The sequence below is a fragment of the Polypterus senegalus genome, chromosome 14, assembly GCF_016835505.1.
Source record: "Polypterus senegalus isolate Bchr_013 chromosome 14, ASM1683550v1, whole genome shotgun sequence".
NCBI lineage: Eukaryota > Metazoa > Chordata > Cladistia > Polypteriformes > Polypteridae > Polypterus > Polypterus senegalus.
In genome coordinates, this window is record NC_053167.1 from 41,846,086 (window position 1) to 41,862,772 (window position 16,687).

Here is a 16,687-nt window from a genome sequence, read left to right on the forward strand (position 1 = left end):
AATAGAACTTTTTGGTTTAAATGAAAAGTGTTGTGTTTGGAGAAAGGAAAACACTGTATTCCAGCATAAGAATTCCAGAATAAGAACTTCATCTGTGCCGTCATATATGAATTACTGTGTGGACAATGTCACTGTCAACAAAAGGATTAAGGTCTACCCAAATGAGAAACCATGGATGAATAGTGAAGTCAAACAGCTGCTCAGGGAAAGGGACAAAGCCTTTAAATTAGGATACACCTCAGCCTATAGAGCTGCCAGAGCTAACCTCAAGAAGGGCATCGAGTCTGCTAAACTAATATAAAAACAACGGATTGAGGAGGACTTTGACAGTAACTCAAACTCACAGTGGATGTGGCAAGGCATCCGATTAATCACGTATTACAAAAAGAAAAATGACGTACAAGACACACTGGCCAATAACAATGCCAACCTAGCAGAGGAACTTAACAGTTTCTTTGCACGGTTTGACAAGGACAATAACCAGCCTCCAGTCAGCTTCGAGCTGACCAGAGACTCACAGCCTTTGGTCATACACATACATGATGTGCGGCGGGCACTCGAAAACATCAATACAAAGAAGGCAGCAGGTCCTGATAATGTGCAAGGACGTGTGCTCCAGGCCTGCGCTGATCAATTAGCGGAGGTATTTACACACATATTCAACCTCTCTCTCTCCTCAGGTGTAGTCCCCTTCTGCCTGAAATCCAACCATTGTACCTGTTCCCAAAAAACTGAGGATAACCTGTCTTAATGACTATCGACCAGTTGCTCTCACCCCTGTCATCACAAAGTGCTTTGAACGACTGGTAATCACCCACATCAAAGCCTCCAACCCAGCTGATCTAGACCAACACTATTTTGCCTATCGGTCAAACAGATCAACTGAGGACGCCATCTGTGTGGCTCTACATGCTGCTCTAGCACCTGGAAAATCCCAACCCCTATGTTAGGGTGCTCATTGACTACAGCTCTGCATTTAATACCATCATACTTAACCAGCTGATCCAAAAACTCTATACACTAGGACTTGCTCCGTCCATATGCAACTGGTTACTGGATTTTCTCACCAACTGCCCCCAGTCTGTCAGGATGGGCAAACATATATCCTCCACCCTTACTCTGAGCACTGGTGTGCTGCAAGGATGAGTGCTAAGTCCCCTTCTCTATGCACTCTTCACCCATGACTGTCAACCCATTCCCCAATCAAACATTATTGTTAAATTTGCAGATTATACAACTGTCATTGGGCTTGTAACAGACAACAATGAAGCTGCATATAGGGAAGAGGTTCAGAATCTGACAGAATGGTGCAACACCAACAATCTGGTCTTAAATACCAAAAAGACCAAAGAAGTTATTCTGGAGTTTAGGACCACTAAAAAGACCAATCACAGTCCGATAACAATCAATGCAGATGTTGTGGAGAGAGTTTCAAGCTTTAAGTTTCTAGGAGTCACCATCTCAGAGGACCTGTCCTGGGCTGACAACAAGTTGGCTATAATAGGCAAAGCATAACAACACCATCTATTTTCTCAGGAAGCTAAGGAGAGCTGACCTCCCCCAGAAGCTGCTGGTTAATTTCTATAGATGCACTATAGAGAACATTTTAACTAACTGCATGATGGCCTGGTACAACAGCTGCACCAAGGCTGCTAAAGAAGCCCTGCAGCGGGTTGTAAAAACAGCAGAGGCCATTATTGGGACTGAACTGCCATCACTCGAACTCTCATATAAGACTCGCTGTGTGAGAAGGGCCAAAAACATTCTCAAGGACAAAACACATCCTGGAAATTCTTTGTTTGAGCTCCTCCCATCAGGAAGACACTTTAGGTCAATCCGTGTACGCACAAACAGACTAAAAAATAGGTTTTTCCCATCTGCCATAAACTTTCTGAACTCTGAATCTCCTCAGTCTGAGATCATTTTTAATTGAACATCTGCAATGAGCTATATTGGTAATGTACAATATACTAATGTATTACAATATAGAATATGTAATGTACTATTCATTAACAGGTGCAATAACAATTTATGCTGCTGTACTTTGAGCAATAATAATTTTCTCTGGTTACTTGATCACTTAACACTGTATTTGACATATTTGGAATTATTTGACTTTTCTTTAAATGCACCTTAGGGCTGTCACAAAAAGTAATTTCGTTGTGTTACACAATGACAATAAAGTGCTTGAACTTAAACCTTATCCCATCCGTGAAACATGGTGGTGGTAGTATCATAGTTTGGGCATGTTTTGCTGCATCTAGACCAGGACGGCTTGCCTTCATTGACGGAACATTGAATTCTGAATTATATCAGAGAATTCTAAAGGAAAATGTCAGGAGATCTGTCCATGAACTGAATCTCAAGAGAAGGTGGGTCATGCAGCAAGACAACGACCCTAAGCACACAAGTCGTTCTACCAAAGAATGGTAAAAGAAGAATAAAGTTAATGTTTTGGAATTGCCAAGTCAAAGTCCTGACCTTAATCCAATTGAAATGTTGTGGAAGGACCTGAAGCGAGCAGTTAATGTGAGGGAACCCACCAACATTTCAGAGTTGAAGCTGTTCTGTACAGAGGAATGGGCTAAAATTGCTCCAAGCCGATGTGCAGGAATGATCAAAAGTTACCGGAAATGTTTAGTTGCAGTTATTGTTGCAAAGGGGGGTTGTCATGTTTATTGGGAAAGGAAAAGGCTTAATTATGGACCTTTTCTATTCGAGGGTGGTTATTGTGTTCAGATATGCATGCTTTGTAACGTTTGTCCTTCCTGAGCCGCCTTAGAGTGGGGCGTTCCCGATGTAGGTAATGTATCTGCCACAAACACATAGAGCGAAGTTCATCTTGCCTGTTTAATCCTATGCTAGCAAAGCCGATAAGTTTATATTTGTAAAATGTTACTGTTCTGTACTGCTACTTATAGTTTAAATCTGTTATCAAACTGTTTGCATGCTAAATATTATATTTCTTCACTTGTAGTTTCACACCTGCTATTTATTAATAAACTGGAGATTTGTACACCTCGTGTCAAGTCAGTCTCCGGGTCGTCATATTGATCAAGGGAGGAGTTTAGCTGCCTGAATGTCTACTACTGTACCACGTAATAGTGAGATCAGAACAGTGAAACGGCTGCTTCCTGGCAGGCTTTTTAACGGGTTACGGATCAGACTGAACGGACAGGACACTGCATCTGTGCTGCTATAGAGTTGTACAAAGGTTAAACATTGTCAAAGAAACAGTCGTTGGTCTTTGAGACCAAGTCCCGCGTGTCATGCTCCACGAAACGCTCAAACAAGTCATCCAGCAGTGCAGCGACTGTTTCGGCGCACGCAAAACCTTAAGCTGTAAAGGCGCGGTGGCAATTGCTAACGAAGAAATGCAGATACAAATAGAGAAAGCTCGTATAGATGCCACTTTGGAAAAGCTAGCAAGAAGAAGGGAAGCAGCAGCAGCAGCTGTGGCCGAAGCTGAAGCGCTAGAAGCAGTAGCCATTGCGGAAGCAGAACTTACTCTTGATGCAGAGCTCGGTCTCCACAGCACTTCAGAGTGCGTACATGAACACAGCGACGTGCACTGCAACCCTCACCCGATTCAAAACGTAAAGCATATTCCAACCATTGGATCGATCTGTACACAGAACCAACAGCCTCAAGGTGGCGACCTAGTCCTACATTTTAAAGAAGAAGATGCTTCTCCAGGCAGAATTGCCCACAGTAACCTCTTCATAGAGCAAATGCAAAGACCTTCTCGCTACAATATGGAAGAAACTCCATTCACAAGTAAGAAGTATGATGGAGGTGGTCCTTTGGAAAGGACGACCAATAGATATAACTATGCTCCAGGGTACAATAGCATTCCTGACACTTGTTTAAATGTTAATCAGACTCCTTCTGACTTTACTAAATTCTTTGTTCAGTGTGAACTTGTCAGTAAGGGTCTCACAAAATTTAATGACCGTCCTGAAAGCTATCGAGCCTGGCGATCGTCATTCCGGAGTGCAGTCAGAGACTTAGACCTGTCAGCCAATGAGGAGATAGACCTTTTAGTTAAATGGCTTGGAAGTGAATCAGCTGAGCATGTAAAACGCATGAGAATGATAAACATAAATTACCCAGCCAGGGGACTGAGAATGGTCTGGGCAAGGCTGGAGCAATGTTAAGGCTCACCAGAGATGATCAAAAATGCATTCTTTCAATGAATTCATGACTTTCCAAAAATATCCAGCACAAATTACCAGAAACTTAGAGAGTTAGATGATTTGTTGATGGAACTCCAGTTTGCCAAGACAGAAGTGGATTTGCACGGTCTCACATTTTTAGACACTGCATATGGCATCAACTCAATTGTGCAAAAACTGCCATACAATCTACAAGAGAAGTGGGCAGCAAGAGGATTCAAGTATAAACAGAAATACAGAGTCTCCTTCCCCCCATTTTCCTTTTTTGTGGACTTTATTTGTGAACAAGCAAAGGCTAAGAATGACCCTAGCTTTGTTTTAGGGTTATCTAATATTGCTTGCACCAAATATGAGAAGTCATCTACCTCACACACTTACTGGAGCACAGCTGTAGCAGCCCACAAAACAAATATAGCCTCCTCGGAGTCATTATGCAAAGTCTCTATGTCTAGCTCTGCAGATGAAGATGAAAGGTCCGAAGTAAAGGACCCAAGTAGACAATGCCCTCAACACAGGAAACCTCATCCGCTCCAGAAATGTCGTGCCTTTAGGGAAAAGTCATTGGAAGACTGTAAGACCTTTCTTAAGATCAACAATATGCTTTACGTGTTGCTCTTCAACATCCCATCTTGCAAAGAACTGTAAGGCCAGTGTGAAATGCTCAGAGTGCGACAGTGACTGTCATAATACAGCTTTGCACCCTGGCCCAGCACCATGGACTGCACAAGATAGAAACCAGGTCAGAGAGCATGGCGGGGAGGAGCAAAATACTGCACCCCAACCAGAGGTAAATACTCACTGTACTGATGTTTGTAGGGAGGGTACTAAAGGCAGATCTTGTCCTAAGATATGCCTTGTAAAAGTATACCCTTCAGGCCATCCAAGTGAAGCGATAAGACTTTATGCTATCCTCAATGAACAAAGTAATAAGTCCCTAGCAGGCCCAACATTTTTCAGCCTTTTTAAAATAAAAGGCCCCTGTACTCCTTACACTCTTAAAACCTGTGCAGGAGTAGTGGAGACAGCTGGAAGGAGAGCATCTGGTTATCAGATTGAGTCACTTGATGGACAGCTCTGCATGCCCCTGCCAACGTTGATTGAATGCAACCAGATTCCTGATAACAGATCAGAAATTCCCACACCAGAGGTAGCCCTTCATCATGCACATCTAAAACATCTAGCTTCACAGATCCCTGAACTTGATCCGTAGGCTCAGATACTATTGCTCCTTGGGAGAGACATTATAAGGGTTCATAAAGTTAGAAAACAAGCAAATGGCTCACACAATTCTCTTTATGCCCAGAAATTGGACCTAGGATAGGTCATAGTAGGCGATGTTTGCTTGGGAGATGTGCACATGCCTTCAAGTGTTAGTAGTCTGTTTACAAATACATTGGGAAATGGTCATCCATCCCTTTTTCAGCCATGCCCTAATCGTCTCTCTGTAAAAGAAACTTACAACTCTACCAAACAACCCAGTCAGCTCCAGAGCCCTTACAATGTTTACTCACTCTGTGATGGGGATGAGAATCATTTAAGGTGCACGGTTTTCCTGAGGACAACAAAATTGCCCTTTCTATTGAAGATAAAGCCTTCCTAAAATTCATGAAGGCAGGACTGTTTAAGGATGCTTCAAACAGCTGGGTGGCTCCACTCCCTTTTAAACCTCAGAAACAATGTCTCCCTAACAACAGGGAGGAAGCCTTAAATCGTTTCTGTTCACTCAGATGTGCATTCCAAAAGAAACCAGAGATGAAAGAGCACTTATTTTCCTTTATGGAGAAAATATTTGAAAATAAGCATGCAGAGATTGCACCTAGTCTTAAAGAAAAGAAGGAGTGTTGGTAACTTCCAGTATTTGGGGTGTATCACCCAAAGAAGCCGGGGAAGATTAGAGTAGTGTTTGACTTCAGCTCTAAATACAGAGGGGTTTCTTTAAATGATGTCCTCCTTACTGGTCCAGACTTGAACAATAAACTTCTCAGGGTGCTTATCTGATTTTGCAAAGATTCTATCGCCTTTGTAGAAGATATTCAGCAAATGTTCCATTTTTTCCTTGTCAGAGAAGAAGACAGGAACTTCTTAAGGTTCTTCTGGTTCAAGGATAATTATCCCTCTGAAGGCATAATTGAATATTGAATGATGGTACATGTATTTGGAAACAGTCCTTCAACTGCAATTGCAACTTATGGCCTCAATCAGTGTGCATAGGAAGGTGAAGCACAATATGGAAATGATGTTAAGAAATTTGTAGAGAGAGATTTTTATATGGACGACGGACTGAAGTCGTTGCCCTCTGTTGAAGCTGCTGTCAGCTTGCTGAAAAGAACACAAGACATGCTTGCTTGTTCAAACCTTAGGTTGCACAAGATTGCTTCGAACAGTTTGGATGTTATTGAGGTCTTTCCATCTAGAGACTATGCAAGCAACCTGAAGGATTTAGACCTAGGAGCAGACATATTGCCAATACAGCGCAGTCTTGGTCTGATCTAGAATTTAAAAATTGACACCTTTGAATTTAAAGTCAATAATGAGGAGAAACCCTTTACTCGCCGAGGTGTTTTGTCTACCATCAATAGTTTATACAACCCCCTAGGTTTTGCTGCTCCAGTCACTATTCGGGGCAAAGCAATACTCCGGGAACTGACTACAGAGCCAAGTGATTGGAGTTGTCCACTTTCTCCAGACAAAGAAAGCTTGTGGCAGGGTTGGAGAAACTCTCTGAAAGCTCTGTCAGACCTCCAAGTCCCATGTTCATATTCCTTTATTCCCCAAGAGGAAATACAAACTAGGAAACTCTGTATCTTCTCTGATGCTTCCATTAATTCAATAGCTGCTGTAGTCTACATTAAAACCATAAACCTTAAAGGACAATGTAACATTGGGTTTGTTATGGGAAAAGCAAAGTTAGCTCCACGTCCTGAAATCACTGTACCATGACTAGAGCTCTGTGCCACAGTGTTAGCAGTAGAAATGGCAGAGCTCATTTCATCAGAAATAGATGTTGAACTTGAAGAGACTGAATTTTACACAGAAAGCAAGGTAGTGTTAGGCTACATTCACAATGAGACAAGGAGATTCTGTGTATATGTTAATAACAGAGTTTTACGGATTCAGAAGTCCACACATCCAAAGCAGTGGCATTGCTATATGTACCTACTGACTTAAACCCAGCTGACCATGCTGCAAGAACAGTCTCAGCTAGTCGGTTGAAAGATGCCACTTGGCTTACTGGACCTGCTTCACTGGCAAAGGTGGAGCAGTACACTGCAACACGTGAAACATTTAAGCTAGACGACCCGGGCTGTGATATAGAAATCCGCCCTGAGGTATCAGTATTCAATACCACCACCTCAATCCAGACTCTCGGGTCACATCGTTTTGAAAAATTCTCAACTTGGAAATCCTTGGTCCTTGCTTGTTGCCAGCCTTCTTCATATAGTTCAGCTCTTCAAAGCTTCTGCTGCAGGTAAGAGCAGCTGTAAGGGATGGCATTACTGTAAGAGAGCACACACAGTACAAGAGCTTAAACAGTCAAAGAATATTATCATCCGCACTGTGCAGCAAGAGATGTATGCTAAAGAATTGCAGAGTCTCAGAAATGGAGAAGCCATTCCCAAATTTCTGGCTCTAAGAAAACTCGATCCTTTCATAGATGAGAAAGAAATGCTCAGAGTTGGTGGTCATATTAAGGAAGCCAAGTTTACTCTTGAAGAAAACAACCCTCTTTTACTCCCTGGAAGTCATCCCATTGCTCCTTTGTTAGTGTACCATTAACATGAGCAGAATAAACATCAAGGGTGTCTATTTACAGAAGGAGCTCTACGTGTTGCTGGTATATGGATCATAGGTGCAAAAAGAGTTATAAGTGGCACCATATTTAAATGTGTCATCTGCAAAAAACCTCATGGAGTTTTCCAGACTCAGAAGATGACTGACTTACCTTCTGACCGGCTTAGTTTGGAACCTCTCTTTTCAAATGTAGGGCTCGATGTGTTTGGTCCTTGGATTGTTGCCTCACGTCACACTAGAAGAGGTCTGGTGAACAGTAAACGCTGGGCAGTCATATTTACTTGTATGAGTATCAGGGCTGTCCACATAGAGGTGGTTGAATCCATGGACACCTCAAGCTTCATCAATGCTTTCCGGCGGTTCATATCTGTTAGGGGCCCAGTTAAAAGAATCAACTCTGATAGAGGGACTAATTTTATTGGAGCTTGGAAAGAGCTAAGAATTGCATCAAACCTTGACATTGACTGCATTGAGAGATACTTGTCTGAGCAAGGTCGTACCTGCACATTTAATCCTCCACATTCTTCACACATGGGAGGGGTGTGGGAGCGCATGATAGGTATTTTTATTTTATTTATTAGGATATTTTTACAAGCAGGGACAGCAAGACTCACTCATATTTCTCTTGTAACTTTCATGGCTGAAGTAATTTCTATTATGAATGCCAGACCCTTGACATTAATGTCTGATGACCCAGAGGATCCACAGCCTCTAACACCTTCCACACTGCTCACCCAAAAGATTGGCCTGATTGAGGCTCCTCCTGGTGACTTCAACACAAAAGACTTGTATAAGCACCATTGGAGACAAGTGCAGTGTTTGGCTAATGTCTTTTGGGACAAATGGAGGAAACAGTACCTCTCCACTCTGCAGCCACACAGTAAATGGTAATCTGGAAGGCCAAACCTAAAATCTGGAAATGTGGTTCTAGTGTGGAATTGTCAATCTAAAAGTAATGATTGGCCTCTTGGACTGGTGACTAAAGTGTTTCCTAGTGAGGATCGTAAAGTAGAGGTTAAAGTTTGTAGAGATAATGAGACCAGACTTTACAATAGGCCTATATCTGAACTTGTTCTTCTTATTTCATCATAGTTGTTAAGGATGATATCTTCGATATCAGGCGGGGAGTGTCATGTTTGTTGGGAAAGGTAAAGTGCTTAATTATTGACCATTTCCATTTGTGGGTGGCTGTTGTGTTCAGATAGGCATGTTTTGTAACGTTTGTCCTTCCTGAGCCGCCTTAGAGTGGGGCGTTCCCGATGTAGGTAATGTATCTACCACAAACACAGAGAGCAAAGTTCATCCTGCCTGTATAATCCTGTGGTAGTATAGCCAGTAAGTTTATATTTGTAAAATGTTGCCGTTCTGTACTGCTACTTATAGTTTAAATCTGTTATCAAACTGTTTGCATGCTAAATATTATATTTCTTTACTTGTAGTTTCACATCTGCTCTTTATTAATAAACTGGAAATTTGTACACCTCGTGTCAAGTCGGTTTCCGGGTCATCGAATATCTATTACCACGTAATAGTGAGATCAGAACAGGGGTCACACCAGATACTGAAAGCAAAGGTTTACATACTTTTGCCACTCACAAATATGTACTATTCGATCATTTTCCTTAATAAATAAAAGACCAAGTATAATATTTTTGTCTCATTTGTTTAACTATTGTGTCTTTATCTACTTTTCGGACTTGAGTGAAAATCTGATGATGTTTTAGGTCATATTTATGCAGAAATATAGAAAATTCTAAAGTGCTCACAAACTTTCAAGCACAACTGTATTGAAAGACTGGTGTTTTGAGGCTTATTTTAACTCATCAGTTGAAATAAGAAATTACTTTTTGCTACTAAATCAATAAACTGTGCACACACAGAGCTCACACCTACAGCCCAAGACAAATTAAAAAGCTGTTTGATTTTGTCAGGGCGAGTCATAGACTGGTTAGACTGAGTCACTGGGTATGGCGGGCTACATGACTACTTGTCCCTGCAGTGTGCCACGGCTGCCTCCAAACTGCTAAGATTATGTATATGAAATCCATAACTGAAACTCACTGGAATACTTGTGTAATGAGATGGGACCTTAAAGGTTATTTAATACACCATTTGCCACAGCCTGTTTGCTGTAGCATTAGTTGCTTACAACAGTGTTGTTTGGCTCCATTTTTTACTTTTGTGACTCCTTCAATATTCTGAATTCCTACGTTTTAGATTTAATTCTTGTGGACCTTTCTGTTTAGTAGCTAATTGTTGATTTTATTATCATATACTATCCTTTCCTTATTTCATTTTTGCTTTCAATCTATGCATTTTAATAATTGTGAATTTTTCTTTAATCTTTTTTATTTTTCATTTTGCCATTCTTCAGTTTTAGCTGTCACAATCACAGTGAGACATCATGCAAGCATATTGCTGTTGGTATACAGGAGCCCCAGTAGCATTTCTTGACAAACATCTGCTCATTGATTTGTTGGCTGAAAGTCCTCAGTGTCTCAGAGAGAAGATATTCAGCATTATTGATAATGGTACTCATTTTTGTTTTAATTCTCCCCTTTGCTACTACCTCCAGGTAGTCCAGAGTGGGTCCTATAACTGAGCATGCCCTTTTATTTAGCCTGTTAATTAAGTGGGCCTCTTTTTAAGCTATGTTACCAGCCTAGCACACCACTGAATATGAAACTGCACTGGCCATCACAGAGTGGTACAAGATGTGAAGAATGTCATTTCTCACATAGGAACACAGTCTGCTAAGGACAAAGAGCCTGCTCTACCCTTTCTTATATACAGTAGTTCCTTTGTGTTCAGTTAAACATGTCATTGCTGTAGACCCCCAGGTACTTGTAGGAGTGGACCACCTCTACACCCACTCCTCGAATACTGTATATTTACCCTCCTTATCACTGCACTCCATGAGTGCAGAATCATCTAAGAATTTCTGCGACATAAACCATCCATCCATCCATTATCCAACCCGCTATATCATAACTGCAGGGTCACGGGGGTCTGCTGGAGACAATCCCAGCCAACACAGGGTGCAAGGCAGAAAACAAGCCCCGGGCAGGGCGCCAGCCCACCGCAGGGCTGACATAAACCAGTTTAATATTTATACTACAAAGTGTACAGGTTGAGGAGAAAAGGAGACAGGACTGTTCCTTGTGGTGCTCCAGTGCTGCTTACATCTGCATCCGAAACATGGTCCTTGAAGCTAACAAATTGCAGTCTGATACAGGACATTTATATATAAAAGAATGTTATATTTATATAATTTAATGCATTATTTTAAACAATTAAAATGCTGTATGGCAAAGTGTTTTGATGGTTTACCTTTGCTATCAGAGCTAAAATTTGTAATACTCATAGGAAAATTTGTTTGATCACTTCCATTCAAGGATTCAGTGCTAACAATAGCACCTGGACTGGTATGGTTAAAATAATGAATTATTGTCTTATAGCTGCTGACAAAAATTACTGCTCAGTTCTTACATTTACTGAACCTTTCACTTGCTTTGATACATTGTACAATTTTGTTCCTATCTAATACTTTAAATCACACTGACATCTTACAGGTGCACAGGAGATATGGTTTCAATGTTATCTGTCTGGCAGACAACAGTTTCCATCTTCTGCCAGCTACAAATCCATGCATTTTCTTGGTACAGCTCAGTATTTGACCTACTCATATACCCTTTCCATCTAGATGAGTTTGTTTGTGTATATACCCTGAGATTTTCTGTGTTCACATCAAGCCTGCAGATGACTTTCCATTAACATTATTTGTTGAATATTTCATGCATATTTATGACTTGTTCAGCCACAACTTTGTAAAAAGTAAAGGGAAAAAGGTAGAAGTATTACTTACAGTGTATGTGCTAAAACATTTTGGCATAGACAGTGGTTACTCTGTCTTTGCTGCCAAATAAGGAATTGCAGTGTCATTTTAAACCCAAAGCTTTCATTTGAAAAATGTAAATAATTTAATTAAATCTACTTTCTTTAACTAAATTTACTTTCTATCAGAAATATTTTACAACAATGACTTTCTATGACTGACTAGACAGCTGAAACGCTCGTTCATTCTTTTCCCAGTTCCCATTTATACTGTTTCAGTATAATGCCGTGCCTTCTGGAGAATCTAACAAAGTAATCAGCAGATTATAATATGCTCATCAGCCAGTGTTATGACCCACACAAAATCTTAGACTCATCGCTGCCTCATTCATTACTCTCCATTGGTTACCAATTACATATTATATTTCTTACAAAATTCCTCTCTCTGCCCACAAAGCCCTTTAACCTGTTGCTTCTTCATATCGTTCATACCTGCTATACTATTTCACAGCTTGTAGCCACTAATGAGGAATAACTCATTGTCCCTACACTAGATACTTGTCCCTGGGTGACCAAGCATTTATAGCTGTTGCTCCAGGCTGTGGAATTCCCTACCTCTAGACATCCGTCACTCCCCTGCTATTGCTATTTAAAAACACACACACATACATATGCACACATGTATGGCTTTTGAGACGGGCCATTTTTCCATTATTTTTAAATAATTATTTGATGGTGTTTACTTTATTTTATAGTTTTCTTTAAAGATACTTTTGGCTTAAAAAGGTGGCTTTAAATAACATTTACTATTATTAGAAATAAATTCATTTTTATTAGGGCTTATAAAATTGTGCACAGATAACACAATAAAAGAACAGGGAACCACATTATTAGAATGGTAGCTGAGTAAGGGCTTTCAGCAGTTATGATCATTTCCTATTCCTCCAATGCAGAATTTAACCTTTTCACTCCCTTTCAGATAAAGGGTAGGGGCACAAATTAGGCTAATTCATCCCAAGAGATAAATAACAATAGGAAGCTTTTTTTTTATAATTATTATCTGCTTACATGGGTGGTTTGCATTTTTCTGGGAGTGATACCTAGGCTAAATGTTAGTGAGCTTATTATTGGGCATTAGAAAGAGAAAAGTCAAAATAAGATATGTGTACCTACTAACATATTGAAAGGCTGTTAAAGCATCCATTCTTGTATATGCGGACACACAGATAAAAGAGAAATCAACCTAAAGACACAGGTTTATACAGTATAAGAAGATATTAAACACCGCCTTCTGGCAAAGCTATGTTAAGTGCACAGTCACTCCTGGAAAGTCTTGATTTGTTGCATTAGGAAAAATTGTATAAGAAGAAAAGAAACTGTTGCCATATAAGAGCTTCAAGTTGTGTTATGTGCTTACCCAGCTCAAGGTCACAGATAATTGATTTGTTGAGGAATACTAGTCCAATACCTCTTTGAAAAATATTAAAAATGGCTAATGAGATTTTTGGATGATGTTCGTGGCCCTCAGGTAGGCTTGTTCCAGGCACCATTTGCCTCTGGTCTTGCCCATCTATCTTTGTTGCCTTGGCAACAATGGTCCTACAGGAGTCTCATAATAGCAGTGGCAGACGAATTAAAAAACTCCTTTTGAGAGTAATCCTTGGGAAAGCCTCTAGTTCAGGCTAGGCATGTTAAGTGCTTTCTTTTAATTGAAGCATTTTTGTCTGGAATACTGATAACAATACATCTTGTGAGCCAAAAAGTGAACACTTTGCCTTTATTCACCCAGAGAGTGCCTCAATAGAAAGCTCAATGATTCTGATAACATAACATTTGCAAAATATGCTCCAAATTCTGCTTAACTTCTGCTCAAGCCTATTAAACATTTAACTGTGTAAAAAGTTGTATTTTGAAACAATTAAAAAAAATTCCAGACCTTTAGGCTGTCATGGTGAATAAAAAAATATTAAGAGATGCTCAATAATATTTTGTCTTACCCATTTTGATTATGCTCACAAAGAGGATTCATCTTGTCTGGCTTCTCTCTTTCAGAAACACCTGCAGCAATCCCTGAATCTAATTCTGAAAAAAAATTCTTTTAATTTTATTGAGCCTTTCCACCTGAGGGCAACGCTTTCTGTTGTAAAGCCAGATGTCACAGTTTGTTATGTTAGCGAAAATGTTACACATTATCTCTTCTCTGAGATTGTAAATATACAAAAGGGTTATGGCTCAAGACTTAAAAAATATATACCATATATACTCAACATCAGAAACTCGAGACAGAGTGATATAAAGGTTTGGGGCAGCCACCCGTATAATCTAGTTTCCTGGCTGCAAAGCAGTTTTTCAATAAATACAGCACGGATGTGCACAAAACAGAACAGAGGGAATAGGGAAAAGGTGGAGGCTTTTAAAGGGGAAGACAGGAAGTGAAGTCAAACTGGTCGGGCTCATGTAGGTCTTCTGTCATTTATGTGAGCCCGGACGTGACATCACAGGGGCTGGAGCCGGCAAGGTCTCCTTCCATTGGCCAGGTCCTGGAAATGACGTCAAGAGGACCAGGTGGAATCACCTGTGAATGGTCTGCAGGCTAGGGAGAAAAAGAGTCAGGCACTCTGCCACATCCCGGTATGTCTCGGAACTGTCCTTACTCAAGCCCTTTAGCTGCCTCCCATGCGCACATGTGTGACATCACGTATTAGTCGGGTCTTGAAACCCAAAAAATTTATCATAAAATCAGATCCCAACTTATACACCCGTTCAAAAATGCAACACTTCATTTTTTTTTACATCTTCTTCCCTCCTCTAATCTCGCATCAGTTTCTCAGACACATCAAATTTTGTTGCAGCAGTGCCGTTACCAATTTCTTTCGCTACTTCAATGACGTTTAATTTGAATCCAGCTTCATATTTTTTTCTGATCGAATGCTCCATCGTAGAAATGCTCTTACGATAAAGGTGTATGAGGGTGTGAAATACAAAAAACACAAATCAGTGCAAACGTTGCTTCAGAATAGTTTGGGTATTACCGTGTGGTCACATAGGCACAATAGAGAGAGAGAGAGGTTAGGAGCACGTGGTGATACAGTGCATTGACGCACCCACATAGGAAAAAAAAAGCAGTCTGCTCTGTGGTTACTCTTTCAGGTGGGCGTTAACATATCATAATCCCTTGCACCAATAACGTGAGTTTTCTGCATTCAACTTATATGACCGATATTATAAAATACTAGAAATTATACTGTAAAATCAAGTCCCGGCTTATCCGCAGGAGAACTTATCTACGAGTATATACGGTAATTGTTGGGTGGCATATTCCTCTGTTACTTACATCATGCTGTTTGTAGTAATACCCAAGGAAATTTTAATCTCAGGTTTTTATGGAGAACGGAGATAACAAACTTTCTGACACAAAAAACTTCTATGGGGACCAGTGCAGAGACAAGTGCAAGCAACATTAAAACAACCAGGAACAAAATCTCAATTTACTCTTGTTGCCTAATCCATATGTCAAATATCCAGTTGTATGCTTACAATATCAGACACGTTTTTTTGGGCTAAAATATTCTTAAACAAACCACTTCCGGAAAATCCCCTCATGAATGACTGAGGAACATGTGCAAAAGGAATGAAGCTTTTGAAGTGAAGACCTGACTCTCCACTCATTCATTGGTCATTAAACCATAATGCCATATTTCTGGGTTTTTCAGTGACAGTTTATGAAACTGCACCACTGAATTGACCTTCTGCTTATTGAGACACCTCAGATATGCACAAGTTGAAGGTATACTCTCCAGCTGTTAAAGTTTTCACTGGCTTTTCTTTCCTATTTGTTTGTCAATGTTGATAACAAAAAGTGTAATGACAGCCAATGAATGAGTTATTACTGCGCAGGACCTCTAGCTGCTTATGAGTGGTTTATTTAAAATATTTTATCTAAAATACATGTGTTAGTACAGTACTCAGATACATCTCTGGATGCACTGGGACACATCATCAGTGATGTTTCCTAAGATCATTGGGTGTTTCGGGTCTCACAACATCAGACACCCTCTCTCAGGTGACCCAGCTGGGGTTGATCACGCCCCAACTTGTGTCTCAGCAGCACTGGCCCACTTTGCGGACCTCTTGATCCAAATCCACCTCAAGGCTCTTTCTGCTGCTTCTGTGATGGATTTAATGGCTCTCCTCTTTGCTGCTCCTGTGATTCCAAGCCTGGCAAAGATCTTACACAGTGATCGAGCGGCATAGCCTCTGCACCCTACTTCTATAGGCTCACAGCAAGCCTTCCAGCCCCTCCTTCGGCAGTCCTCAATGAGCTCCTGGTACTTGAGCCGCTTACGCTCATTTGCCTCTTCCATGCGGTCCTCCCATGGGACTGACAGTTCCAACAAAAGGATTTGCTTGGACGATGCAGATGTTGGGCAGCTACTCAGAATATGCTCCAGAGACCCTCGTCTAGGACAGAGTGGACATGTTGGAACTTCACTCTTGCCCCAAACATGCAAGTTCGTTGGGCCGGGGAGCACGTCGTACACAGCTTGGACCAGGAACTTAATACGCTGTGGCTCTGCCTTCCAGATGTCATTCCAAGTGATCTTCCTCTCCAGCGCTCCTTCCCACCTCGTCCATGCCCCTTGCTGCCGCATGCTCACCGCCCTGCTGGTCCTCACCTCCTCGACACCTGCTCGGACTTCCTCTAGGACCAATTCTCGTCTCACCTTACCCTGAGCCTTGTTGTACTGTGGCTTTGGGATTGCTCCCAAACCTGCTCGCCCCGTTGCCACTATACCCACAAGTGCCTTGTATCTCAGCCGAGACTCTGCCAACTCCAGTCCCTCTTGTGCTCTCCACTTCCTTCCTGTTCGCCTGTTCAATAACTG

The 16,687-nt window shown here is 41.0% G+C and overlaps 1 protein-coding gene across 1 annotated transcript in view; it reads right to left on the reverse strand.

The window, feature by feature from the left end:
• Positions 1 to 15,883: 15,883 nt before the first annotated feature.
• LOC120514312 overlaps positions 15,884 to 16,687 on the reverse strand; it is a 29,789-nt gene continuing 28,985 nt past the window's right edge. Inside the window, exon 4 of the mRNA XM_039734638.1 lies at positions 15,884 to 16,684. Within this exon, the coding sequence (XP_039590572.1) occupies positions 15,884 to 16,684 (801 nt within the window). The remainder of the gene's footprint in view (positions 16,685 to 16,687) is intronic.